Source organism: Podarcis bocagei, assembly GCF_964188305.1.
Source record: "Podarcis bocagei genome assembly, chromosome: 4".
Classification (NCBI taxonomy): Eukaryota; Metazoa; Chordata; class Lepidosauria; order Squamata; family Lacertidae; genus Podarcis; species Podarcis bocagei.
In genome coordinates this window covers 36,868,916-36,895,706 of record NC_138128.1, presented here as the reverse complement: position 1 = coordinate 36,895,706, position 26,791 = coordinate 36,868,916, and the positions used below count along the sequence as shown (strand labels likewise).

At 43.9% G+C, this 26,791-nt stretch overlaps 2 protein-coding genes across 4 annotated transcripts in view; one reads left to right on the top strand and one right to left on the bottom strand.

Moving 5' to 3' along the window:
• The window catches only part of LOC308586287 (uncharacterized protein), a 181,184-nt gene extending 157,959 nt beyond the window's left edge, over positions 1–23,225 (top strand). For both annotated transcript variants that reach the window (XR_014007768.1, XM_081192786.1), the window contains one exon: positions 21,635–23,225. Coding sequence is in view for 1 of the 2 variants with exons in the window: in XM_081192786.1 (XP_081048912.1) it covers positions 21,635–21,660 (26 nt within the window). In the remaining variant the exon portion in view is untranslated. The remainder of the gene's footprint in view (positions 1–21,634) is intronic.
• LOC308586222 (glypican-5-like) overlaps positions 1–26,791 on the bottom strand; it is a 421,981-nt gene that overhangs the window by 31,594 nt on the left and 363,596 nt on the right. The gene's annotated exons all lie outside the window — the stretch shown is intronic.

Below are 26,791 nucleotides of genomic sequence, written 5' to 3'. Positions count from 1 at the left end.
ACTCCCACCAGCCGCAGCCAGCGTGGCCAAGGACCAGGGATGATGAGAGTTGTAGTCCAACACCTGGAGGCACTAGGATGAGGGAGTATACAGATGAACTAGGTAGGGCTGGCTTAAGAGGCAGAGGACAAACAGCTGATTGGACTGCCAGTTGAATCTTAATGGGAAACAGGATGCAGCCCCTGAGATACTCTGACAGGTGGGCTGAGCCGGATTGTTCCTTTGCAAGTGTGGTTGCATGCCTAGGTTCCCATACACTAGGCCAGGAAAATGCTGAATGCACTACAGAAGACTAGGCATTCTATTTGGACTAACTCTCATATATGGCTTTGTGCATCTGTAAAAAAAAACCCTAAGCAAAAAAAGAAGTTATTTCTCACTGCTAACTGCGACTTCTATATCAGTGTGAAAGACAAAGATAAAACGTTTTATACCTTCCATTTGTCTCTTATCTTCACAGCTATTGTACTAGGAACATCTTTACTGGTTCTTTAATGTGAGAAGTGAAACGTAAATGGATTAGAATGCAGCTCCTGCTTCTGGATCTTATTCATTTAAATTATTTTGTCCCAGATGAAACAAGAAGGATAATTGTGCTAGGAGTACAGGGATACCACTAATCAGTTACATCAGAGAGAATCTTACCATCAAGATAGGTGTCAGAACAAGCCAAAAAGCAAAAGCAAAAGGTGTTAGGGAAGGTATTACAGTGGTACCTCGCAAGACGAATGCCTCGCAAGACGGAAAACCCGCAAGACGAAAGGGTTTTCTGTTTTGGAGGCGCTTCGCAAGACGAATTTCCCTATGGGCTTGCTTCGCAAGAAGAAAGAGGTCCAGGACCTCTTCTGAAGGCGGGCGGGGGGCAAAAGTCTTTGTCCCCCCTGCCTGCCTTCCCAGGGGCTTTTACATCGCCCCGGACAGCGGAGAAGTCCTCCGCTGTCCCGGGCGATTTTAAAATGCCGCCCGCCAGCATTTTAAGATCGCCCCGGACAGCGGAGAAGTCCTCCGCTGTCCCGGGATTTTTTAAAATGCTGGGGGTGGGAAGAAAAGCCCTTGTCCCCCCCCCCAGCCTTCAGAAGAGGTCGGGGGACAGACTGTCCCCGGACCTGGTCTGAAGGCGGTTTCCATAGGAACGCATTAATTGATTTTCAATGCATTCCTATGGGAAACCGTGCATTGCAAGACGAAAAACTCGCAAGAAGAAAAAACTTGCGGAACGAATTAATTTCGTCTTGCGAGGCACCACTGTATTACTAACAGTATTGAGAATATCCCTCTAAGGCAGCGCCCAGCCTGCCTAGGGAGTGGCCAGAAGCAACACAGTCTGCAATATGGCAAAGGAAGGGCTTTAGCTCGGTGGCAGGAGCACAGCCATAAAAGACCTTCTGCCAAAGATGATGGCAAGCCACTGCCAGCCACGAGTACACAACAAAGTAAGGGTATTGGAATTAATGTTTGGACACAGCACAAGGCATTATAACAGGAATGCAGAAACACAGAAAACGGCCTTCTGTCTCCATAAGGCATCTCCACCAGACCTTTCCAGCTCAGTATCGTCTACACTGCCTGGAAGTGGTTCTCCAGGGTTTCAGATGCAAGTCTTTAGCAGCCATACCTGGAGATGGCTAGAGACTGTGTGGAGGTAATGCTCCGCTTTGCGAAAGCAAACCTCGCACCAGACATGCAACAGTGGGTCAAGGAGCGTTGCGCCTGCTCTCCCTGACCTTTTGCCTTCTTGGCTAGAAAACAGGGTTTTCCCCCTGACCGTTTGCCTTCTCACAGATTTGTTTACTAGACATAATGCTTGGCTGGAACATGACTGGGGATGCAGACGTAATCAAGTATCGGGGAACATTTTAGGGAAACACCTGCTGACATGTGTATTTGCTAATGCTAGAAATGTGCTTAGATGGAAACACATCATGTTCAGATTGGTTTCACTACTGTTTCCAATTGTTGACTTCTGCTAATAAAAGGAGCCTCGACAGAGCTAGCTGGCAGCTTGCTTGGAGCATGCTTGCCAGCTTGCTCCTGAACAGCTCACTTGAATCCAACCTCCTGTCTTCCTCGTTATTCCTACAGACTGAACTTGGGGTATTCTGCATGCCATAGCATTTTACCTCTGGTCAGGGAAGACTGAACGCCTGGCTAGACAAAATGAAATTGAATGTATTCCAGGTATATGTTTTTCTCCCTCAATTGTAGCCATGGTGGGAAGGGGCATGTATTCAAGATCATAGTCATGATACACAGAGAGGGATGGATTCTAACCATTTCTCCACACAATGTGGACTCAATGGAAATCACCTCTTCCCCTAGGAAGTAAAGCTGTCATTTGGGGCCAGTTGTAGCCTCTCTCCCAGGGAAACAGCAACTCAGGGTGTGCATGGATGTGACTTTTACAGGACCTGCGCAGTTGGGGATATGGGTTTAATCCCTTCTTTATGCACGGCCCCAATCCTGATTACCCCTGGCAAGGCAAAATGGAGGTACTGTCCAGTTACTGTATTGGACCGAATATAAGCCACCCCCCCCCAATTCTGATTGTGGAAAGTTAAATTGTGGCTTATATTCGTGACCTTACGATATCACTGATGAAACAGGTGCCCAGGAGGGCATTGGGGGTGCGGGACAACGGCCCACCGCCCACCCGCGACTCCCAAGCCTCCCCCGAGCTGTCAAGGAGGGGGGGAGGCTGCCGGCAAAGTGGTGTGGCTCCCCCCCCCAAGGAAGCAGCCTGGGAGTGCGGGCAATGGCACGCTACCCGTGTGTGACTCCCAAGCCTCCCCTGAACTGTCAAAACAAAGGGGGAAGGGGGGGAGGCTGCCGGCAAAGCCTCCGTTCAGGACGGTAGAGGTGGGAGATGAACCACACCTGCAAATAAGCCTTGACACCTTATTATTATAAGGTGCAGCTTATTTGTGGGTGCATCTTATATTCGGGCCAATACAGTATTTAGTTTCAGTCTTTCTACAGTGCTTTTTTCCTAAACAACTGAAATAATGTGTACAGTGGTTCCTCGGGTTACAGACGCTTCAGGTTATAGACGTTTCAGGTTACAGACTCCGCTAACCCAGAAATAGTACCTCGGGTTAAGAACTTTGCTTCAGGATGAGAACAGAAATCGCGTGGTGGTGACGCAGCGGCAGTGGGAGGCCCCATTAGCTAAAGTGGTACCTCAGGTTAAGAACAGTTTCAGGTTAAGAACGGACCTCCAGAATGAATTAAGTTCTTAACCGAGGTACCACTGTACTATGTTTTGGCCCTGATTTCTTATAGTATTGCTTTAAGGAGGGTGTGTGTGTGTTAATTTGGAATCATGCTTCTTTGTCTTCTGCATCATTGCCACTATCCATTGATCACTGCTTTGTACTGTTCTAATATACAGTTACTTCTGTGTAATGATAACCTGCAATTCGCATGCAGCTAATCATGTACAATAGCTATGGTGGAGTGTATTTTGTGGTATGGAAATGGGGTCATGGGCGGTGGTGATCTACGTGTGGAGATTGTACTGTAGGGTTGCTGCTTCCATGGAAGTGCGTTCCATGTAAGGAAGTGCAATGTGTGAAGCTACTCTCGGAGAGAGGGAGAGGGAATTTGTGTTTCCAAGTCAGCTGGCCCAGTCTTCCAGCTCTGCGCTTCCTGAAAACTTCCCTGGGGGATGGTGCAGCCAATATCAGCTGCTCTGTATTTGCAGGAAATATTTCTCTCTTTAATCTCTGCATAACAGACTTTCTCACCTATGCATCCCCTGACGGAAAAGCTACGCAGCCGCAGCCACTACTCGCTGACATTTCCAACGGTTAACTCGTAATAACTCAGTAACAGCAGGGAGGGAAATGTACAGAAACACCTATGCTTCTCAGTGAGGAAAATGGCATAAAATGACTAATGTTTCCACTTCTTATATTGAACATTTTTTCCTACTATGGAAATCCAATCCAGATTACAGTTTCCTGTATAGCCAGTGGGGTCTTGTGGATAGAGTCTAATCCCCACTCAGCCATGAAGCTCAGTGGACAAACTTGGACCAGTCACCATCTCTCAGCCCAACTGACCACACTGGGTTGTTGTGAGGATAAAATGAGGACAGGAAGAACCATGTACACCATCTTTACCACTTTGGGAATATATAAATGTAATACATACGTAAAAATGAGAGCGCCTTTTATCAAATGTAGCAGTGATGGCTCTACAGGCATCATGAACTACTCCTTGCAGTAGCAGTCAATGTTTGTAAAATGCTTCACCTGCCTCCTCCACCTTCTAGTAAGGTAAAGGTAAAGGGACCCCTGACAATTAAGTCTGGTCGCAAACGACTCTGGGGTTGTAGCGCTAATCTCGCTTTACAGGCCGAGGGAGCCGGTGTTTGTCCGCTTCCGCAGACGGTTTTTCCAGGTCATGTGGCCAGCATGACTAAGCCGCTTCTGGCGAAACCAGAGCAGCGCACGGAAATGCAGTTTACCTTCCCGCCGGAGCAGTACCTATTTATCTACTTGCACTTTTGGGGCGTGCTTTCGAACTGCTAGGTTGGCAGGAGCAGGGACTGAGCAACGGGCACTCACCCCATCGTGGGGATTCAAACCGCCGACCTTTCGATCAGCAAGCCCAACCGACACAGTGATTTAACCCACAGCGCCACCCGCGTCCTCCCCAGCTTCTAGTAGTGCTAAATAAATTTGAAAACGTGTTATCAGAGTGTCCAATTGCTAACATTATAGTAAAATTAAGATTTTTGTGGGTAGAAGTTGCAACATGTCACAATCACAGGAAGTATGTGACATTTGGACCTTGTGGTGTTAGTGATTTTCTTTCTGAAGAACTCATAGAAGCAAATTTGCAATGTCAGACAAGGGCATTAGTCATCTGTTGTCTTCTCAGGGGCATATATATCTTTTCCTTTAGTCGTTTATTTTTATTTTCCTCCTTTTCTCTAGAAATTCCTTCCCCTGCTGCAGAATAACAGATGCCAGGAACGTCACTTTGAATCTAGGTTAATTTGCTAGGAGATTACTTGCTACAATTAAGCACTTTTTTCCTTGGCCAGAAAGTTTTTACCATTTACCATCAAGCCAAATTGCACTGACATGTCTCTGCCACAAGCTTGTAGGAAATATTCCTAGATTTACCCTAGGTAACGCTGAAAGGACAATTTAGTTCACAGTTCTGAAGGGAGTCTGCAAAATTAAAACAGATGGGGGGAGTTATTTTGGGTTTGCTTTTGATACCCATGAGAAAATTCCCAGACTTTGCAGGAAGTCTGTATTACACGATCAGAGATGTGACTCCTTTTAACCAGGTTTGAGATGCTCTGAATAACTTTGAATGTTCCTTGAAGCCATGTGTAATTGAAAGCAAAGGTTTGCTTGTAATTCCTTTAAAAAACAATAAGCAAGAAAAGGCAGAGGTAAAAAGAGGAAGTGAGGAAATTAAGGCTGCAATCTTATACACTTAACTGGGTGTAATTCCCATTGAAGTCAATGGGGCTTCTGGGGAGGCAGGTAAAGGATACGCGGGTGGCGCTATGGGTTAAACCACAGAGCCTAGGACTTGCCGATCAGAAGGTTGGTGGTTCGAATCCCTGCGACGGGGTGAGCTCCCATTGCTCAGTCCCTGCTCCTGCCAACCTAGCAGTTCAAAAGCACGTCAAAGTGCAAGTAGATAAATAGGTACCGCTCTGGTGGGAAGGTAAACGGCGTTTCCGTGCGCTGCTCTGGTTTGCCAGAAATGGCTTAGTCATGCTGGCCACATGACCCGGAAGCTGTCTGCGGACAAACGCCGGCTCCCTCGGCCAATAAAGCGAGATGAGCACCGCAACCCCAGAGTTGGTCACGACTGGACCTAATGGTCAGGGGTCCCTTTACCTTTACCTATGTACCAAGTACAAAAATGTGTTATGCTGTATACTGTCACAAATGTGCTAGTTACTTTAAAGAACATAAATGTGGCATAGCCCAGAGGACTTGTGTTCCACATTAAATAGACAAATCAGGAAAGGGGGAAGCTGCCTTATACTGAGTCAGACCACTGGTCCATTTAGCTCAGTATTTTCAACACTGGCTGACAGGACCTTTCCAGAACTTCTGACAGGAGTCTCTCCCGGCCATACATGGAGCTGCTAGGGACTGAACTCGGGCCCTTCTGCATGCAAGGCAGATGTTCTACTACTGAAATATGACCAAAAGATAAATATTATCATTGACCTTAGCTCATTTAACATATGTAAAAGTGAAACAGATGATGGAACCAACACATTCCTTACAGAGTATTGAGCTCTGGGGCACAACATATTACTTGAACATTCATATATATATATACAGTGGTACCTCGGGTTACATACGCTTCAGGTTACATACACTTCAGGTTACACACTCCGCTAACCCAGAAATAGTATTTCAGGTTAAGAACTTTGCTTCAGAATGAGAACAGAAATTGTTCTCCGGCGTCGCAGCAGCAGCGGGAGGCCCCATTAGCTAAAGTGGTGCTTCAGGTTAAGAACAGTTTCAGGTTAAGTACGGACCTCCGGAACGAATTAAGTACTTAACCCGAGGTACTACTGTATATGTATACACACACACACACACACACACACACACACACACAGTCATACCTCAAGTTGAATGTGCTTTGGGTTGAGTGCATTCGAGTTGTGCTCCGCGGCAACCTGGAAGTAACGGAGCACGTTACTTCCGGGTTTCGCTGCTTGTGCATGCGCATGCGCAGACATTCAAAATGACGTCATGCACATGAGCGGAAGTGGCAAAAGCAACGCGCGTGTGCGCAGACGTGCCGTCACTAGTTACGTTTGCTTTTAGATGGGAACGGGGCTCCGGAACGGATCTTGTTCGTATCTAGAGGTACCACTGTATATGTATATGTGTGTGTGTGTGCGCGCGTGCACCATTGGAAAAAGTATAGCTAGCAACATATAACAACATGATGATATTAGCAGATTTATTTTCAAATCTTTGCCTGATAATTCATTCCTTGAAATCTCTCCCCCCCCCCCACTTCTCCCTAACCTTCCTTGCAAAGGGGAGGAGGGAAATTGACATTAGGGAAGTCTGGGGACATTAGTAACTTAAATGCCAGGCATGGTTGTCTTTTTACATTTAATGATGTGTTTTTGGAAAATGCTGTAAATAAAATCTAATGCTCTGACCTTAAACAAGCTTCAGTGCTTCCCAGGTAAGTTTGCTTAGTTTCAAGATCTACATCTAGCTGATTAAGTTAATATATATGAGCCTTAGTTTACATAAACTGCCTTTAGCATATGGATTGTTTATAATTATGTCCTGGTAACAGCATTTAAGCTGCTGCGATTAAAAATGCAAGCTTGTTTTATAGCTACTGAAATTTATTTCTTTTAATGGTGCTTGTGTTTAGATCATTTTTTTAAAAGGCCTGTCAGAAAATAAAACCAAAGCAAGCAATAAAGTCAGAATGAAACACTGGAGAAAAATTGTGTGCCCCAACTAGAGTCTCTAATTCTATTTGGGCACATTCTAAGGCACAGCAGTTAAGTAAGCTTCAGATGGAATGAGTGTTGCAGAGATTCTCCCCCCACCCCCCAAAAAAGGTCAGTATTCACCACATCAGTTGTCACTGTAGGTTTAGGTTGGCTGTGCAAATCAATTTCCTTTTGTCTTTGTACAATCATAATATTCTTTTTTTTAACACAGTGATATTAGCACCTTGTTCCAAAGTTCCAGTCTGTTACCCTCACAATCTGACCAGGCTCCCACAAGGCACTTGTCTGGATACAGGTGCAACCAATAGAGAGTGGGAAGAAGGTCATGATCCACATCTTTGTAGGAATGCCTTTGTTTCTTAAGCCCTGTTCAAGCACGTTTAGATGACTAATCAACGCAAAGCCTGCTCAGATATGCACTGGGTCTGTTATCCACTTATTGCTCTTGGAAGTTCTTTCTGAATAACTGAATCTTAAATGCATGAAGCACCTTTTACACGTACCACATGATTTACAAACGTAGTATTAAACAGTGAAAAATCATTTTTAAAACAGTACAAAAAATTAACTTAAGACAGGTATTTATTTTGTACAGTGGTACCTCAGGTTAAGTACTTAATTCGTTCCGGAGGTCTGTTCTTAACCTGAAACTGTTCTTAACCTGAAGCACCACTTTAGCTAATGGGGCCTCCTGCTGCTGTTGCGCCGCTGGAGCACGATTTCTGTTCTCATCCTGAAGCAAAGTTCTTAACCTGAAGCACGATTTCTGGGTTTGCGGAGTCTGTAACCTGAAGCGTATGTAACCCGAGGTACCACTGTATTGGTTTTTATACCTCAGGCAGAGACCTTTTCATCATGCTGGAAAAGCTTATCAAAACCAACATGTCTTCAAGTTGTTTCTGGAAAGTGCAGATAGCAGGAGCCTGTCCTATATCAACAGGGATGTTGTTCCACAGAATGGGGCAGCCACACTGAAAACCCTGCTCTTGAGTTACTGTGGACCACGCTTCTGATATTTTAAAGTTATTTAATATGCTAACCATTTAGTTTGTTATTGTATTTCAATCACCAGGGAGGGGGAGAAGTGTTTGTGAGATTTTCTGCCTCAGGTGCCAACATAGCTCGTCTGGCCTTGAGAACTGCATACCTTCAACTAGGGTGAGGGCTTTTGATGCTTTACCTCAGGCAACAAAACGTCTTGGGCCCAGCCCTGTAATTAAAGAATGTGCCTGGAGGAAGGAGTCCCATTAATTTCAATTAGTATAAAAAGCACAGCAAGATCCAGCTGAAAACAATTTGTAAAACTTTATGATCTTGATTTAATGGTTGCTGTTTTTGTTTTTGTTGTTGTTAACTATAAGTCTTTAAAAGCACCGAATGGCATGCCATTTCTGTTCAGTAGCTAAGTCTAAGCTAGAACATGCTATTTTGCTCCTGCTGTCCAGAACCGAGCGAGACTGGCTATTATGCAACTACTTTTCCATGTTATTAAGCGCATGTTCCCTTTTGAACGGTATATTCAATAACAGATGGTGCCTCAAAGGCTCATTTCAGTCATGAGGCCAAGCCACAGCATCTCTCCACAAGGAGCCAAAGGAATGTACATATGGCATTGCGTCACTCTTTAAGGCAGTGGCACACCTTTTTTTCACAGCTGGTGGCTGGGATTTGCATGCATAACATCCTATATGAAGCTGCCTTGTACTAAGTCAGATTATTGTCCCAGCCGCTTCCGTAGACTGGCTAGCAGTGGCTCTCTAGGGTAGGTCTTCCCTGGACATTCACGGTAGAATGTAGAACGCTCTACTGCTTGTCCTGGGCTCCGTCCCATAACTGGAAGCACATGAGAGAGATGTCTGCAGCCCATCAGGGAACACACAAACTGTTGGCAAATAAATTATGAATGTTCATGATAAAAACGAAACAAAACAGAAGGGACGTTAATGCAATATGTTACAGCCTGTTGCAGATCAGGAAACAATGGGCAGAGAAGTCCCTCTGAGGAACTTGTGCTGCATTGCCGACAGGGATCCATGTTATTTGGGCAACAAGGAGGTAAGATCTCCTGCCTAGAAAGTGTCATTGGATAGTTAAGATAGGCTTTGGAACCAATGGTTCCCAACCTTTTTTTGGCCATGCCCCACCTAAGCATCCCTAAAATCCTGACACCCCCCAGTGACATACAGTGGTACCTTGGGTTACATACGCTTCAGGTTACAGACGCTTCAGGTTACAGACTCCACTAACCCAGAAATAGTACCTCGGGTTAAGAACTTTGCTTCAGGATGAGAACAGAAATTGTGGAGACTTCCGGGTTGACGCGATCTGGAAATGGCGGATTCCCTCCGAGCTGCGGAGGGAATCGGCTCTACTGAGGACGGGTCTTTGCCGCGCCGGCGACGCGGGGACCCTTAAAAACCGCAGGCGCGGAAGCCTGCGGACTGAAGACTCGGCGGGTGCCTTAAGCGCCCCCCCCTGATCCACGAAGAGCCTTTTTAAAGGCTGCGGAGAGGATACGGGGGTGGCGTGGCACTGAGAGTCGACCGCTACCTCGGTGGAGCGAAGCCGCGAGCCATGACCAGAGAGCGCTGACTTTCTTCCTTGAAAATCTGGACTGAAAGAATTACCCGTGAGTAAGACGGATTGGGACTTTAAAAATTTTACCCTGAATTGGAGACGACCGGGGGGTGTGCTAAAAGGAAGTCCGCACTCCCCCCTTGCAGACGATCTAAGCAACGACATAAGCGCTAAGCTGGAGAGCCTACCCTTGGTGGGGTGAGTTAAAAAGGACACTAACTTTCAAGATTTAGCTAAAGGAAATTTTGTGCTGGAGAGTGGAGTTTTGGAGACCCTCTTTTTGTTTTAAACAACCCCCCCTCCCGGGCTCGGGAACGTCCTGCCTTTGTGCCTGTGTAAGAGCTGCGGAGTTTGACAGCTGTCAAAGCTGCCAAACGGGCAGTTTAAAGTGGAAAAATCACTATCTAAGATCCCTCTGGATTAAGACGAGTTATAATTGAGCCAAAACTGTTGGAAACAAAGTAATAATAATAAGTTAAAGGACTGTTGGAGAAAAGACTAATAAGTAACCAGATTCCCCCTAGGGGGAATTCTGTGAAACTACAATGGATACAATGGCTGTGGATGGAAAGTTACTAGTGGAAATCGAAAGGATGTTTCAATTGGTGGGAATCTTACAAGAGCAGAGCTTAGCCATGAATAAACAACTTATGACTATGACCTTGGGAACAGGCAACTCTGCTGTTTGTATTGAGGACCTGAATGAGAAAGAATCCACAGCTGAATGGGAAACAATGTCTACAGAGGTGGAAGAGACTAAACAAGAAAAAGAGAAAGTAACCTTGGGAAGCAACAACCAAAAGCTCACATCTGTGGAACACAAGCAAGGAGACTCTGGGAACATATCTACCACAAGTCTGCGAAAGATGCAGAAGAAGAAGGAGGAGGTTCTGGGACAATATGGAATACAGGAACTTAAAATAAAGAAATATGATTGGGGCCTCCGTTTGGACTTTGATTTTGAAGATACAGGCTTTGTGGAAATTCTCCAGCAGTTGCTTTCAAATCTCCTTGTGGGAAGAGAATATACTTTGATGGTGAAAGATCTTTTTCCAGACTCGACGACTGACATAAAGGACTACCAACAAGACCGGCGGAGAGGGACTGAAAGAGACTTGAAAGCCTCGGACGTGAGGAACCCAGGCTGAGAATCTTGACTTTGGATTTTTATTGGGAAGGGACAAAAACCGGGGATGGGAGGGAGGGAAGAGGAGATTCTTAAAAACTCTTAAGACTTTTAGGTTTGGTTAATATGACTTTTAATTAAGATAAAATGAAAAATCGATGGAAGAGAACTTAAGTCCAACTTAGGAAAATCAATTTTTTTTTTATTAGAAAAGAGGTAATAAAATGAATAAGATGGTTAAGAGGAGAAATACCAACTTGCCGATATAATCTTGGGAATTGGGATGCACGAGGGGGGGTGGGGGGAAGTCAGGGAACAAGGTTATGAAACGAGGATCTGCTGAATTTATACATGTTTGTGTCTTGTGTTATTTTTGTGTCTGTATTGTTTTTATAAAAGCGGAAAACCCAATAAATTTTTTTTTTTTAAAAAAAAGAGAACAGAAATTGTGCTCCGGCAGCGCGGCAGCAGCAGGAGGCCCCATTAGCTAAAGTAGTGCTTCAGGTTAAGAACAGTTTCAGGTTAAGAACAGACCTCCAGAACGAATTAAGTTCTTAACCCGAGGTAAAGGTAAAGGTAAAGGTAAAGGTAAAGGGACCCCTGACCATTAGGTCCAGTCGTGACCGACTCTGAGGTTGCGGCGCTTATCTCGCTTTAATGGCCGAGGGAGCCAGCGTACAGCTTTCGGGTCATGTGGCCAGCATGACTAAGCTGCTTCTGGAGAACCAGAGCAACACACGGAAACGCCGTTTACCTCCCCGCCGGAGTGGTACCTATGTATCTACTTGCACTTTGACGTGCTTGGAGCTCACCCCGTCGTGGGGATTCGAATCGCCGACCTTCTGATCGGCAAGTCCTAGACTCTGTGGTTTAACCCACAGCGCCACCCATGTTCGTAACCCGAGGTACCACTGTATAATTCTTAATATTCAAAAAGTGAACTCCTGTTCATGTGGAGGAAGCCTAAAAGGCCATGCACTGTTAATAACTCATTCTCGAATTGTCCCCCCTTAAAAATCAAATTGCCCCGCTGTGGGGCGTGTGCCCCATGTTGGGAACCACGGATCTATACACCAAATAAGTGTTTCAGTCAAATGTGTTGTAAATTTTGTATGAGAAATTGTGTTGGCAAAAACAGAACTCCACAGCGCCATTTGGTGCCACAGTGTTATAATGCATATACAACACATATACAACACATTTTCTTTACCAATTTAGCTGAGTCCATATGACAATTGTGCATTACCCTTAGCACACTCCAAGGTTGAGGTGGCATGTTGGAACAGTACAGTGTTGTAGAATCAAGCTTCTTTCTCAACTGAAATCTGGGCTTTCTTTTTAAAAAAGATATTTGGCCCTTTCAACCCCATCCTTACAACAAGCATCCCAACTTAGCAGCCTCCACTGTGTCCCATGGCAACACAATCTGCATGATGCAACATAGCTGCACTGTGAGATTCCCTGCCCCCTCAGGTGCTCCCAAGGGGAGCTTGGAAACTCACAATGTGATGAAGAGAGAAGTAGTCAGATCCCATAACCACTTACAGGAAATAGCACCATTTACTACTAAGGAAAGTCCTTCTTAGAGTCCATGGGAGCCCTGCTCTGAATTTGTGAACCCTCTTTCTCACAATTAGGGGATGTTTTTGTTTGAGACTACAGTAATGATATTAGAAGAGGCAGAGGAACCAGAGACCAAATTGCAAACATGCACTGGATTATGGAGAAAGCTAGAGAGTTCCAGAAAGACATCTACTTCTGCTTCATTGACTATGCAAAAGCCTTTGACTGTGTCGACCACAGCAAACTACGGCAAGTTCTTAAAGAAATGGGAGTGCCTGATCACCTCATCTGTCTCCTGAGAAATCTCCATGTGGGACAAGAAGCTACAGTTAGAACTGGATATGGAACAACTGATTGATTCAAAATTGGGAAAGGAGTACGGCAAGGCTGTATATTGTCTCCCTGCTTATTTAACTTATATGCAGAATTCATCATGCGAAAGGCTGGGCTGGATGAATCCCAAGCCGGAATTAAGATCGCTGGAAGAAATATCAACAATCTCAGATATGCAGATGACACAACCTTGGTGGCAGAAAGTGAGGAGGAATTAAAGAACCTTTTATTGAGGGTGAAAGAGGAGAGTGCAAAATATGGTCTGAAGCTCAACATCAATAAAACGAAGATCATGGCCACTGGTCCCATCACCTCCTGGCAAATAGAAGGGGAAGAAATGGAGGCAGTGAGAGATTTTACTTTCTTGGGCTCCATGATCACTGCAGATGGTGACAGCAGCCACGAAATTAAAAGACGCCTGCTTCTTGGGAGAAAAGCAATGACAAACCTAGGCAGCATCTTAAAAAAGTAGAGACATCACCTTGCCAACAAAGGTCCGTATAGTTAAAGCTATGGTTTCCCCACTAGTGATGTATGGAAGTGAAAGCTGGACCATAAAGAAGGCTGATCGCCGAAGAATTGATGCTTTTGAATTATGGTGCTGGAGGAGACTCTTGAGAGTCCCATGGACTGCAAGAAGATCAAACCTATCCATTCTTAAGGAAATCAGCCCTGAGTGCTCACTGGAAGGACAGATCCTGAAGCTGAGGCTCCAATACTTTGACCACCTCATGAGAAGAGAAGACTCCCTGGAAAAGACCCTGATGTTGGGAAAGATGGAGGGCACAAGGAGAAGGGGATGACAGAGGACGAGATGGTTGGACAGTGTTCTCGAAGCTACCAGCATGAGTTTGACCAAACTGCGGGAGGCAGTGGAAGACAGGAGTGCCTGGCATGCTCTGGTCCATGGGGTCACGAAGAGTCGGACACGACTAAACAACTAAACAACAACAAAATGATATTACCAAGAATAGCATGACAGTGGTACAGGTGAGCTGCAAGGCCCAATGTAGCTCCCACGTGCCTAGTTTATTTTTTTTTTAAAATAATTTTTATTACATTTTTTCCAGATAAAGATACACAGTATTGAACCAACAAAGAGAAAGGAAAAAAAAAAAGGGAAAGAAGGAAAGAAAGAAAAAGAAGAAAAGAGAAGAGAAAAAAGAAAGAGAAAAAGAAAAAGAAAGAAAAAACCAACCATTTCAACAACTTATTTCAACTTTCCAACAAACTTCCCCACGTCCCCCGCACAGAGCATTATTAACAATAAATTTATCAGCAAATTATAGCCTTGTTTCATGTGTTTCTTTTATACTCTCAATTACTATTTAAGTTTAAATTCCTTATTTTCCATTTACTCTATAAGCAAACATATTGTCCTTTTTGACCATTTAAACATTGATTCTTTCATTAATATTATCTAATTTCATGTATATTCCACTCTCGTTACTGGGGCTAGCATTCGAAGTCATGCGAAATCCTATAGTTCATATAACTTATAAAATTTTTGCAAGTAGTCCTTAAATTTTTTCCAGTCCTCCTCCATTGCTTCTTCTCCCAAGTCTCGGATCCTGGCAGTCATCTCAGCTAACTCCATGTAGTTCATCAGTTGCGTCTGCCACTCTTCCAGTGTGGGCAAATCTTGAGTCTTCCAATACTTAGCGATAAGGATTCTTGCTGCTGTAGTAGCATACATAAAAAACGTTCTATCCTTCTTTAGCACCTTTTGGCCGACAATGCCCAAGAGGAATGCCTCCGGTTTCTTAGGGAAGGTGTACTTAAACACCTTTTTTAACTCATTATAGATCATTTCCCAGAAGGCCCCACGTGCCTAGTTTAAATTGGGACTGCCATATTTCAGCAGGGCATGTTCATACTGAAGCCCCTCCTTTCACATACTTGTCATCTCCCTTGCTCTTGTTGTGTAATGAGCCAGGCAGCCCAGGAGACAAGGCAGGATGATGTTGCTTCTGCCTGTTAGAACAAAAAGTCCCATCACTGGTCTGGGTCACATCCAAACCAAACATTTAAAGCACTATTATACCACTTTAGCAGTTATGACTCTCTCTCCCCCCCCCCCCAGGCAACAAAATCCTGGGAGCTGTAGTTTGTGAAGCATGCTGAGCATTATTAGGCATTCCTCTTCCTCTTATTCCTCATAAAGCTATGATTCCCAGAGTGGTTTAAGAACCAATCCCCCTTCCCATGGAAATATGGGAACTGTAGCTCTGTGAATGGAATAGGAATCTCCTAACAACTCTCAATGTGGGACGGGGGTGGCGCTGCGGTCTAAACCACTGAGCCTAGGGCTTGCCGATTGGAACGTTGGCAGTTCAAATCCCTGCGATGGGGTGAGCTCCCATTGTTCAGTCCCAGCTCCTGCCAGTTCGAAAGCACGTCAAAGTGCAAGTAGATAAATAGGTACCACTCTGGCGGGAAGGTAAACAGCGTTTCCGTGTGCTGCTCTGGTTCACCAGAAGTGGCTTAGTCATGCTGGCCACATGACCCGGAAGCTGTCTGCGGACAAACACTGGCTCCCTCGGCCAGTAAAGCGAGATGAGCACCACAACCCCAGAGTCGTCCGTGATTGGACCTAAGGGTCAGGGGTACCTTTACCTTTACCTTGTAACAACTCTCAATGCCCTAAGAAATTACAATTCCCAGGAATTCTGTGGGCAGATTGTTTCTCTTTAGTGTGCCTTGCCATTATAAGGGGAGGGAATGCCACACTAGTCAGCACTTTCAGTCCATTTATATTTCTCCCCCACCTATCTACAGGGCTCTCAGAGGGTATTACAGAAGGGGGGATCACTATTAATAATGATTGGTCACCAGCTGATGGAATGAAACACCAGAGGCTATTGCGAATTTATATTTGATTATACAGGGACAGTTTATGTTCTCACAATGGTTAACAGTAGATCTGTTCTTTTCTATCCACATCACACATTCTTTGCTATGCTTCATGTGCATACAGTGAGATGGAATGGTACAGCACTGGAAGCAACAGGACAGAATGGGATGGAGTGGACTTATATCTATGTATCATTGAAGCCAAACCTGGATAGAATTGGCTGCTCAGCCCAACTGTATTAATTCATCAGGTTTTATCGCTTAATATTGTTACTTCTAATGCAGGAGACCACAGATGGTCCACAAGTTTTATCCAGGTGGTCCACAGCATGCCTGTAGACATGCAATTAAAAAACATGCAGCATCTACATAGTGCTTTAAAATGGCTACAACATACATAAAAAATATTGTGGTCCATCAAGATCCTCAGCAATTTTCAAGTGCTCCATGGGGCAAAGAGTTTGAGGACCAGTGTCCTGATGTTTTACCTGCTTCCAAAAGCACCTAATATCCCCATCAATAGTGTGGATGTCCAGTCATGTTTTGTAGCTAGAGAAAGGTTGCAGAACATCACACCTGTATCTCCACCCAAAGAAACAGGAGGTTGAATTTCTCGTGCCTTTAGAGACTGTGATATTGCTTCTACTATATTATGCATTGTCCTGTAATTGCTGACAACGAGAACAGGCAGGTACTTGTGAATATAATTACCATTTGATAACAGGGATTATATTTTGCCCTTTATCTACAGTTTCTCTCTAGAGCAAACCAGGTTGGATGAGTAGTATTCATTTGGAATGAACTTATCAGTGTTTTGCCCCGACACCAATTGTTCCCTCTGTAGCGCTTTTTCATTTTAAACGGAACAATGATTCACATTAGAAGTAGCAATAATTCCGTCGCTACACCCTGGAGATTAAAGGGACGTGATTCGTGTTGCAGTCAGAGAACACGAGGTACACTTTGCTAATTGCCGATTACCAAAACAGTGCAGGCATGATCCGTAAACGGGAAATAGCATTAGCATCAATACTACATCAATAGAGAAAATGAAACGGCAAACAGAGCTACAGCTGTAGCTGATGAGCCCCACTGTGACATTCATTATTTATTGCAGCAATGAGAGTTTGATTTTATTAAAATAGCTCAGTCGGTTCCTTTGCTTTTCTGGTATACTATATATATATGTATCTGGGAAAATGAAAGGAGCAAAATACACAGGGAATGCACCCACCATGCACAAACACACATCATAACAAGGCTATTCCTTGAATAGTCCAGGCCTGCATCTCCATAAGCATGTTGGCTTAGTGTCATGAGAAACAATGGAGTGCACCTCCAGGGGTTAAGGCAAACCATTGCATTGGCAGCACCAAAGTGACCTACTTGGGGCACAAGCCTGGACAGTGTGTGTGGAGGTCCTGGCTGCCCAGACAACAAGTCTCTTGTTGTCAAGGAAAACAAGGAAAATCAGAGCAATACATTGGCCCTGCCCCACTTACTCAATCACAAGATGTGGCGGGTGCACGCTATTTGATGGCAATGCCCATCCACTTTGAGCTGTTGTAAAGATACTTGAATCAGGAAACTCTACCCAAAAGGAAAGCCAGGCAGTGTCTGATCCCATGAACTGGTCCTACCAGCCAATTCACATCTTACATTCCCCTCTTCATTTTCTCTTTCGTGAAGCTCATGCAAGAGGCCCACTTGTGTGAGTCATGTAATATACAACCTGGGAATTGATGTATGGCAGCAGCTATTTTCTTGATTTATTAGGCCCAGTTTGGAGCTCTCCTTATCACAGAGGCTGTTGCTGTTCGGTTGCGTTAGTTCCTGGCTGCACTGCTAACCCAAAGTGATTGCTCACCTGAGCACTGGAACACATATAAGTGGCACAAAACCACAAAATGGCTCCCCCCAAAAAAACAGGGAAGAAGGGGTGTGTGAAGATCTACACTGGGAACAAGGAGGGGATCCAATCAACCTTACCTGGTGGTTAAAGTGAGAAGCAAAGCCGGTTGCAGGAGGGAAAGCAGCCCACTCTGAATCATGCTGGGTGGGTGCAAAACCATGTCCTCCCTGGGGTGGGAGGAGACCAGGAGAGCCTCCTATTCACCAAGAAGCTGCTGTGGATGTGGCATTGGGCAAGGGCACATCAGGCTTCCAAGGAGTGTGCCACAGCAGTTGCTGCCACCGTGGCAGCAGCAGTAGGCAATGCATTCCTTGGAAGTCAGAAATGCTGCCCCTATGCATCCTGCCACCTGAAGCAGTCACTTACCCTTGCCTCAGTTGACCAGCCCTGATATAACCCCCCAGATAGAACATAAAAAATGGTTAAAGGGCCCCTGGCAGTTAAGTCTAGTCGCAGACGACTCTGGGGTTGAGCGCTCATCTCGCTTTACAGGCTGAGGGAGCCGGCATTTGTCCGCAGACAGCTTTCCGTGTGGCCAGCATGACTAAGCCGTTTCTGGCGCTACGGAACACCGAAACCAGAGCAGCGCACAGAAACACCGTTTACCTTCCCACCGGCGTGGTACCTATTAATCTACTTGCACTTTTGGGCGGGCTTTCAAACTGCTAGGTTGGCAGGAGCTGGGGCCGAGCAACAGGAGCTCACCCTGTCATGGGGATTCGAACCACTGACCTTTCAATCGGCAAGCCCAAGAGGCTCAGTGGTTTAGACCACAGCGCCACCCGCGTCCCAAAATAGAACATACCCTACCAAAAATACAGCTGTGTTTGTAAAACACCTGCTCCTCCAAACCCTCAAGGTATATATTAGAGGTGGTAAAGAGTGTCAAAAAGCTAACTTTCTCATGAATGCCCTCCTTTTTCAGTCAAGAGAGAATGAGGTCTTTTCAAATAGGAGAGAGAGAGATGGCATGCCATAATTTGTACTTTTCATTTGTAATCTGCTGAGCTAAATGAATGGTAATCATGATCTGAGTGTGTTGCTGTTGAAGAGTAGACTGCCCACTAGATTGCTCTGTGTGCTGCATTAGGCACAAATGGCAATTGGGAAATGAAAGCAGATTATACATGACTCTATTTCTGCAGAAAAATGGACTGGTCCTGGATACGTGTGTAATCAAAGCCTGGATAACTTTCTGAAGCTCCATCCTCTCATGGTGGGGATAAGATGTTTAAAGTGCAGACCTTGTGATTGAAGCTTTTCATTCCAGCACTGTTTGGTTATGTCTTCTCACTTTTACTATGTGTGAGTATGAGCTTGCAAGGTCAATGAGAGAAAGAATTAGGGTCGTCTGTAGGGGCTTCTGGCCCAGGAATTTCTGCCTTGTTGGGTTCCACCTCAACAGGCTCTGTGTGACTAGGTCCTGGAGGAGTGTCAGGGCCAGTGTCTGATGCCTCCATAACCCACACCAGGGGACCCCAGGGCTCCCTATAGCTTTGGGATGCCTCCTCTTTTAAACCTATTTCTTCATTACTGCTGAAGGTATACCCTTGTGCAACTGAGAATTTGAATAAGATCAGTAGCAGGGCCCCTGGGCATGGCAACCTCTTCTTAGACTTCTGGGTGGTACCCAATATGTGTTTTGCTATTGCTATACAGCAAGCTCACAACTTATGTGGGAGTTATGTACTGGGAATCACGTCAAAAGCCAAAATCACATATAGTTAAAACCCATTGGGTTCAATGGTGAGGGGGATTGCCAATGTCATTTTCCCCAGAACACCATCCCTCCACAATGAATTAATTAGTTATTGCCACACACATAAAGTTGAATGTGCACAGGTTAAATGCATGTTAAGTTGCGGGCTTACCGTATTTACTTTGTTTAAGAATGTGCTGTTCCTATATTTAGTACACATGAGACCTGCCAGCTTAAATATCTTATCTGTCGAATAGTAATTATTGTACCAGAAACAGAGATATCTCAATAAACCAGAAGTCTCATGTATCTGACTGTTGCATAACATTTCAAAGAAGAAGTAAACATAAAGCAGTGGAGATGACTTTTGGAAATAAACTTACAGGGTTGATGGAAACAAAAAATGGTTAAACTGCTTTGGGGGAGAATGCAGAGATTCTTGCTCTTGTCTACCCACTCATTTAAATTAGCCATATTTGGCCATTATCATCTTTGTGATCGGGTCCTCTACACTCCCTGCCATCCATATGCTGGGAAAAGAAGGGAGACTTTTCTACACATATAAGCTTCCCCCATGATTTAGATTCTAAAGTTTATAGGGCAGGATCCCTCTTGCAGCCCTTCTCCCAATACATGAACAGCTGCGGAACCAGCAGTGTAGATGATGGCAGGGGTGGGGTCAGCAAATACAGCACCGTTCTCTTTCTCCAAATGATTGCATTTATATAAATTGTGAAAATCCAATAAAATTTTTATAAAAAACAACAACAAATGATTGCATGGAGGATAACACTTATGCAGTGTTATTGCCTCTTAATTAGGTACTAAAGAACATTTCCCCATTTTTCACTTCAAGTTAAGCTTGCATTCTTTGCTCATCATCCACAGACACCTTTTGACAGCAGGCAGTTGTAACTTCAGATTTAAAAGGAAAAGGTAAAGGACCCCTGACAGTTAAGTCCAGTCACAGACAACTCTGGGGTTGCGGCGCTCATCTCGCTTTACTGGTCAAGGGAGCCAGCGTTTGTCTGCAGACAGTTTTTCCAGGTCATATGGCCAGCATGACTAAGCCGCTTCTGGCGAAACCAGAGCAGCGCATGGAAATGCCATTTACCTTCCCGCCAGAGTGGTACTTATTTATCTACTTGCACTTTGACATGCTTTCGAACTGCTAGGTTGGCAGGAGCTGGGACCAAGTAACGGGAGCTCACCCCGTCGCGGGGATTTGAACCGCCAACCTTCCAATCGGCAAGCCCTAGGCTCCGTGGTTTAGGCCACCCGCGTCCCAACTTCGGATTACAGTGTGCATATTCTCCTGGGTTCTCAACTCAGTTTTGAGGACTACTAAACAGTCCCCTGTTTTGATATTTTAAATTGAATAATGCAAATAAACATTTCCCCTGTTTTTATTGTCTGAACATGAAAGCAGTGGCAGGGGAAGTTATCTCTTTGTAAACTTCACCAGCATTATAAACTTGGAAGAACAAATTATTGGGCTGTATCATTTGTTTTGAAATTTAGCGATAAGCTGGACAACATACACAGTACATGGCTCAACAGATTGCCTTTGCTATTGCTTTGGTTTTTAGAAGGCTACACACATAGCTTAAGCAGACAAGTATGCAGGGGAAGGCAGAACTATTTATGTGACCTAAATTAAAGTAGAAATACAGCCTCATTTCAAAAGATTCTGCTGAAGACCCCAATAATCGTTTCTGTATCAGTTACCTTTTGTCTAAATGTATCCTTTGACATTTAACTGCACGGCATGGCGCAAAATAATCTACAGTTACTTGAAAAGCCTTCTGATAAGGAAAAGTTATCTTGGATTCCTAGCACTGTCCTTGTCTCTAGAATTGTTAAAGGCCTATACAGCGTGTTTGTCTCATTCTGGTAAAAACACATGAGAGAATGGTTTAGTGAAGATTAATTGCATTCCTTTTGACGTGGGATTCTTCACTAAATGTGTTTGTTCCCATCATTCTGTCTTACCAAAATGACAAGTCTTCTGATAAACATGCAGACTTTGTATAATTCATCAGGAATTTAAACAAACACTGTCTCAAACTTCTAATTCTCTCCCCTTTAACCCCACAGGCATGCTCAAAAATAACAGCTTCTGACATGAAAACACAAGGCCATTTGGGGGGACGTTGAGCTTCAATAAATCTCTTTGGAAACATAGACATCTTTAATACGTACAGCCGCAGAAAAGCAGAGTGCATCTGGGTTTAATGGCTGAGTCCATGACTAAAGGACAAGAGACTGTGGTTTGTATGACCTATCCATTTGTTTATCAGAATATATAACGGGCTAATTTTACAATTGTAATGGTAAGGAGGAGATGAAGATTGGGTAGGGTGAAGGTCAGCTGGAATCAAGTGAACAATGGCGGCTGAGATAGCAGCAGATCATTAATTTAAGCACGAGACTTGCACATCACTACTGTTGAGCCTCTCTTCATGCAGAGAATGCTGATGATTGTTAGTAGAACTGCTTGTGATTCAGATTCATCACCACCAGGGTTGGGATTAAGGAGGAACATGTAGGGGAGATCATTATGAAACTCACAAGCCCCATCCCATCTCCCCCTATTTTTCATATCATGTTTTCCCCCCATATCCTTTCTAAAAAGCCATCACAAAACATATGGGGATACCTACCTATAATGTGATGCATTCCTTCTCAGAACACAAGTACAGTATTCCAAAGCACACCGAAAACTACAATGTGAGCAGGCCTCTCCATTTAATTCAATGGAATCCCTTATATTACTCCCAACAAAAGTAATCAACCAGGGCAGCCAAGCCTGCTTTGAAACCAGATTGAAAGAAGTCTAGATAGTCAGTTTTCTGCAAGCATGCCTGAAGCTGGGTCCCACCCCGTTTTGAGCTCCTATACACATTTTTGCACAGTCTTCCCTAGTATAATGCATTTCTGCATGGCATTTTCACTTATATATACATTTTAATGCACACTTTCCCGTAAGATACACATTTTTTTGTTAAGATTTCTGCATCACAAAATTTAGAGAAGTGCAGATTTCAAAGGATAGCTGTTGTTTTTTGTTGGCATACTGTTTTGGGAAGTGTAAATGGGGCAGGTTTGCGTTAAATCTGAATCTCACTGCCATTCCTATTGTCATCCTGTGATGACTGCTTTGGTAACTTGCATTATTGTTAAGGAATACTTGCTAATATTGTTTCTGGGAAATTCATACCCACAAAGATATAGCTCATTAGGCTCCTCGCAGTCTTTTTGTCTACATTTCTTGAATACTTGGTATATCATTTGAAAGCCCAGGGAATGCAGCCTTATGAACCTTAACCATTATTGTTTGCATAAAATTATTTTCAAGATCTAAAGCAGAGTAGAGGACTACTGCAATTCAGCTCACTTTACAGTCAATACCATGAAAAATGTCATTCTTGTTTTAGCAAATGGCAGCAGATATGCAATACAAGGAGCAGAAACACTAATATAGAAATCAATATCTATTACAGTTTAAATCACATTTTGGTCCTTTAGCAATCCTTTAAAAGCTATTGCTGATCCTGTTGGTATTAGAAATCATTTCAGTACAGTACCTTTCAGGATTTTAATTCTTTTACTAAAAAAATTACCACTTAAAAGCACACTCACCCACGTTATGTGATCATTCCCCTGTCCTCATCCTCTAAACACAACACAACAAACAAATATGAAATCATTGCTTTTGCTACATTCCTAAGGTTTAGCAGATAAACCTATTGTGAGTGACCACTGGTATGCAGACCCTCACTCAAAGGTTATGATTTCACATAGTTTTTGTTAGGGTTCAGCCCTGCCCAGACCATCTCAGGTGAGCAGCAAGGTAATCAGGACTCTCTAGCAGATCTCAACACTATCAATGATCCTAAGAGCCACTGAATCTGGACACCCCCCACTGCAGAGCTGCTTGGGTTCCTGGTGGGCTCTAAGTCCCACACATCTCATCCAGTTTCACAGGAGCAGAGGAGATAGCGACCCAGGCTGGAGCTTCAGAGCCAGTCTTGGAATGCTCAGTCAGCTGTCCATGGGGCTGCTGGGGGAAGGATATGGAGACATTTACTTGAATTAGAGCAGGAAGGGGCGGAGTCTCCAGCACCTATATAAGCTCCCGGTTTAATCTACTTCATTGCTAAAACAGCAGCTCCCACCTAAGCTTCAGCCTTCCTCACCAGGAGGAAGCATACAGTTTTATTGTCAATTAGCACCATTCCTGTTTGAAATGTCAACTGCAGACCTGATGGAAACCAAGGAGTCCAACAGGAATGTTTTCCAGTCAGCTACCATGAATAAAAGACTGAATACAATTCCTAAATTTCTAGAATGCACAGTCTCAATTGTACATAAATTTTCTGCTTTTTCTGGTATAATCCAGACTAAAAGCCAATTCTAGCACCATTTTTGAACAAACAAGCTCATCTTTTATGATGTAAAAATTGTATTTGTGTTGTGGGTTTTTAGGGGCTAGTAAAATGTAGGAAACGTGTATGCTAAATTTTATCGTGAGCTTTCCAACTTGACTTCCTGAGGTTTTGACTGTACCCATTAATAAGAATGCCTTCAAGAAACATTAGCAAATAATATCCAATTAAAACAAAAAGACCGGTTAATAGATTGTATACATCAACCAGTGCAATAAACCTCTTATGATTGATTATGTGTTTTTAATTCTTATAATCTCCATGACGTTAAATTAATCATTACTATGGAAGCGTATTAATATAGGACTCTAGTGACATATCTCTGCTGTTCAGTATGCCTTGAGGAATCGTAAAAAATGATTATTAAAACAACCAGAGCTGGCTCAGATCATAAGCACACTGTGATGAAAAGAAGATGAGCTTCACATTGGGAAGAAAGATATTCTTTAAAATGCATATTAATATTTATTAGAAAATTACATTTACTTTAAGTCTGTAAGCAGTGGAAGCCAAAAATACAGCAATATGCAAATACAGTGTTGCCCTACCATAAACAAACAGGCTAGCCCCACTTAAGTCAATCAATTGTATTTCCAAGAGAGCTCCAGATGTAACCATTTGGTAGCTGTGCTATTTAATTTGGGTTTGATCCAGTGAAGTAGAGCCCAGCCTACCCTCTCCTGTCCTGACAAGCCCACTCAGGAAATCAGGTGTTAAAGGTGGGCAGGAATCCTATGTGTCTTACATTTTCTGTGGCCAAGCTAGAAGTGGCAAGCTAAATAGGCATGAGGTATAGGTGGCCTGCGCAGGCCTCCCATTCTCAGGAATGATCTGGGGTTATATCTGTGAATATACACCAAGAACGGGAAAACAGAACTCTGTTGTGTCCTTTGGGGGATCCCTCTATGCTCAGAGGCTGAAGTTGCAGTAGACAGGCTCGATTCCTTTGTGTAGTGAAATGATACCTTTCACTAATGAATATATCCAAAATAACAAATAAATATTATCTGATGGCTCTGAGTATGTGAGCAGTTGGTGTTTGCTCTGTTTTTTATCTAACCAGAATTTGTTTACCGTTTACAAACATACTGGTGTTAAACTAATATTAGAAATACGTGTAGGCAGCGAGCCACCTGCTGTTTTCAGGTACTGCTTCCTTCCAATTAATTACCCACAATGTTTTGGAGCTCATGAGTTACTGTGATTATGGGAAGGTTCAATGTGACAAGCTCTTTCAGAGTCTCAGGCTGGGGAGACAAGAGGGAAAGATTTGACCAAAATTGGTTTCGTAACTTAGGGTACACATAATAATTTTAGGAACATGGAAGTCCCCGCCTCATTTTATTCCTAGTGTTTAGACCAGTGGTTCTCAACCGGTGATCTGCAGACCCCAGGGGCTCTGTGCAATCCATCCAGGAAATCCATGGCACCATTCACATAACAAAAGCTACCACAGAGATAGCAAAATTTTGCAAAATAGGAGGTCCATGGCTTGGCATTTGAAAACAGGGGGTCCGCAGTACTTAGTTAACTGGGAACCACTGGTTTAGACCATTACACAGAATTATGAAGAGCAAAATTATTGGGCAATTTCCCAATCCAGGGAATTTAACAAGAAACAACTGGTCACGAAAGACAGCTTCCCTACCCACACTCACAATGGGGCTCTGCTCTGGACATGCTAATGATCTATTAGGAAGAGAGCATGTAGTGATGTTGCTGCTTCTATTTGTAATTACCTTGTTAGGTGATTTCTAGTAACACTGGGTTGTATTATGAATCATTTCCCTAAGGAGTTCTTCTCTAGGTTGGAAAGGAAAATGAGATGCAGCACATGAGACGAATGTGTGAGAAGTCCTGCCACATCCTACCAAATGCCTATCTAGTGCCGCCTTCTGCTTCCACAGTGGCCAACCCAAAGCCTATGGGAAACACACAAACAAAGCATGAGTGTGACAGACACATGCATGGACAGAGAGACTGGCAAAACATAGTAGCACACAGTGCTATTAGAGAAGGCAGCAGCATGTGCAGTACTAGCCTATGTCACAGTCAAGTCTGCACTAGAATTAAAATTGTTGGGAAGTGGCATTAAGGCTGATTTACAAGAGGCAATACGTAGTCTTACAATGGCTGATGGGAAGAATATAACATTTAACTGCATCTCTAATTCCAATTCCATTCCCACTGGTTCAACTTCTGACTGATGTGACTGACCTCCCACATGGGCAAAAGCTGTCGTGTATAGACTTGTCTAGGTGATAGAAAACCCTGCAGAGTCATGTGCACAAAGCCTGTGAGCATGGGGCCTGTTGTCACAGTCTACTGAATACATGTAGACTAGGTCAATGTGCTTGCTACCACAAACCAGTGCTATTTTTCTGTGCATACTCAAGGGTATGCAGTACCGGCACCTTTTTTTTCTAGAAGAAAAGCACTCCCAAAACCCTACTCCACCCTTGCACATCCAGTAAACCCACATTTCTTGTCTTGAAAAGGGGCTGCAAAGTCTTTGTATTTCTAGAGGCAAACTACCTTGGTGGCCAGTCTGTGGCTACAGTATCTGGATTGTCTAGGCCAGTGATATTCAACTCTTTCCAGGGTCGAGGAAGCATTGTATCCTGTTGTGACATCCTGCAAAACCCCAGCCTCCTCTTACTGTCTTACTGTTGTTTATTTAACAATTATAAAATGCTACCCCTCGAACATATACAAAGTAAAAATCGCAAGGAATATTGGTAGTAAGAAATCTATTTCATCATTACAAAACTTCATGGAATCCTGGGGGAGGGGGGAGTTCACAAAA